This window comes from Penaeus vannamei, chromosome 31 (genome assembly GCF_042767895.1).
Source record: "Penaeus vannamei isolate JL-2024 chromosome 31, ASM4276789v1, whole genome shotgun sequence".
NCBI lineage: Eukaryota > Metazoa > Arthropoda > Malacostraca > Decapoda > Penaeidae > Penaeus > Penaeus vannamei.
Genome location: NC_091579.1, coordinates 15,160,113 through 15,162,612, shown reverse-complemented (window position 1 = coordinate 15,162,612; position 2,500 = coordinate 15,160,113). Strand labels below are relative to the sequence as shown.

Sequence of the window (2,500 nt, the reverse complement as noted above, 5' to 3'; positions counted from 1 at the left end):
CTTATGGACTTAGAAGAACCAGGTCTTATGACAAGCGTCAGGCATTTTGGGCGTAGCACCTGTAAGGAAAATGACAATTACCCGTTTCTATGACAAGCACCGAGTCGGCCGCGTCCAAACGACCAGCGTGGAAAACACAAACACAGAAGATATTGTAATTAAAGCAATATAAGCCTCATTCGGTTACTTGCTGTATCGCCGGCACATTACGGCAGGTTTTTTAACTGCTTCACACAGCGGGAGCACAAGTCCCTCCTGCACTTTGAAGTACTGGATGTTCCTTTTGGTTGTCGGAGGAAATCGTAGCTGGCGGCCGTGCATGCAGCCGCAGGGTTGCGGCGCCCGGTCAGAGGCGCCGCGGTGAGTGATGGCAATCTTATGACTAGCAAAATGACCCCGATGACAAACGAAGAACACACTTCAATGGAGATCTTAAACTTTGGTGAACATCCTGGAACTCTGTGTTTAACTCCTCAGAGTTGCATTGGTTAATGCCAAATCATGATTAGATTGGAAATAAACCTTTAGCAAAGGGTCGCAGTTTCATCTGCTTGGTGGGTGGGAAGCGGAACGCTTATAACCTTCACGGCAGGAACGCCGATTCTTCCTCCGTCGGGGACATGACTGGGGTTGACAATCGACGTTGCTGTATGGTTCTTCCTGCAGAGGTCATAGCATCCTCCTTGATGTTGAACTTCTCCATAGCACGGGCTACTGCGCCATTGCAGAGCTCACCCCAAGGTCTAGCGCGGTTGTTAACGTTGGGCTCCAGGTGGATGGAGTTGGACCTGGCTCTCCCTCGACTCTTGTTCGGCGCGGCGCAGTTGGGCTGAATGCTCATGGACCTGAGGCGTCCCCGCCACTCAGAGTGGAACTCACCCTCCGCGCCAGGGCTGCGCAGGGGGCCGTCTTCCCGGTCTACTGAGCCCTCGCTGCCCTCGCTTACCATGCTGCCGAAATCGCTGCTGTTTGATACCGATCTCAAGTACGATCTCGCCGATTTATTATGGGAGCCGTCGTCCTCTTCCCGAATTACAGTCAATTCCCCAGAGTTGGCTAGACCTCGCTCTGACGTCACCTGCAAACTCTGGTCTTTTTCCGTCTCGTTTGTTTCCGTGCTGTCACTTTTCTCGGGATAAACATCTAATTCAGAAACTTCTTTTATTACTAAATTTTGAATTGTTTCTAGAGCTTCCTGTGTACGAGTTTCTTGTTTGTTTTCCACGAGTGTTCTGTCGGATTCGTTGGTTTCATTGTCCTCCAGACTGCGACTTCTGATGTACAGGCTTGGCTCCTCGAGTGACACGTAGGCCTCATCGTGGTCGCCCTGAGACTCCTGCTTTACGATGTTGTCATTTTCATCCTCGCTCTTGGGACTTGGCTTCGCGAGGATCTTGATTTCGGGAAGGTTCAAGGAAGTCGGGCGCTTCGGTCTGGTGGGCGATCTCGGGCTGTCCAGGTTGCCGTCCACGCTCTCCATGGAGGAGGCCTGGGACACGTCGCTGCCTTCGTTGGATCCCTTCTTTCCTTTTTGTCGCCGAGTGGGCGTGGTGCTGCGCGGGCGCTCGTGGGACACGCCAAGGCCGCTGCTAGTCTTGTGGGTTCTCATTTTTTCGGTGACTGTACTTCTATCGCAGTCGACGGACCCTCGTCTTCTGCCACTGATGCTGCATCGCCTCTCTTCTCTTTCTTGCTTTTCTAGTCTTTCCTGCTGTCTTTCGTGGCGTTCTGCTAGTCGCTGTTCTACATGTGACACTGAGCCTCGTCGTCCAACAGGTGAGGATGCCCCTTCAGATAATTTATCGTGTGAAATTTTGTTACTTGTACGAGCTACAACTTCGGGATCGCTTACAATATGCTTGTTCTTCTCCTTCTCTTTTTCTTCCTTCTCTCTTTCTTTCCTCTCCTTGCGTCGTCTCTGAGCTTCTCTCTTCATGCGCTCTGCTCTGTTTACTTTGGGAATTTTCTGTGTGTGCTGCGCCTCTGGCTGCCTGTGGCTGTGTCGAGTGCACCGCTTATCACACACGTCGGCGCCTCGACCACCTCGCCCGCCGCCTCGAAGCCGTGCCTCAGAAGCAATGTCGCTGGCAGATTTCGTGGAGTCCTGCGGCATGAAAACGCTGTTCATGTTGGTATTGTGTCGCGTCACATGGTCGTTGTAGTCCTCGTCATCCTTACAAAATCTAGACTCAAAATAACCAAGTTTGTGTGTGCATTCGATGCCGTCAATCTGATCGATGGCGGCCAGGCTTTTGTACATTCTGCAGGGCACATCATCCTCCTTCTCGCTGGGCGCCAGCATGGGGAGGAAGATGTTGTTGCAACTTTGGTACCTCGAGTTTCCCTGGTTGAGTCGGGAGAGGGCTGTCAGAGCCTCCACCGACTGCGAGAAAGAGCGCAGGCCCATGAGTCTCTCGCGCGACCTCGAGATGCCGAGCTTCGCGTCGAAGAGCCTCTCCCGGGACTTCGAGATGAATGTGCTTCAGGCATCTGGATTCTC

The 2,500-nt window shown here is 52.6% G+C and overlaps 1 protein-coding gene across 1 annotated transcript in view; it reads right to left on the bottom strand.

The window, feature by feature from the left end:
• The window catches only part of LOC113810603 (uncharacterized), a gene marked incomplete in the record, with an annotated part of 326,521 nt that overhangs the window by 546 nt on the left and 323,475 nt on the right, over positions 1 to 2,500 (bottom strand). Inside the window, 1 exon segment of the mRNA XM_070143907.1 lies at positions 1 to 2,474. This exon segment is cut by the window's left edge and continues 546 nt beyond it. Within this exon segment, the coding sequence (XP_070000008.1) occupies positions 584 to 2,474 (1,891 nt within the window).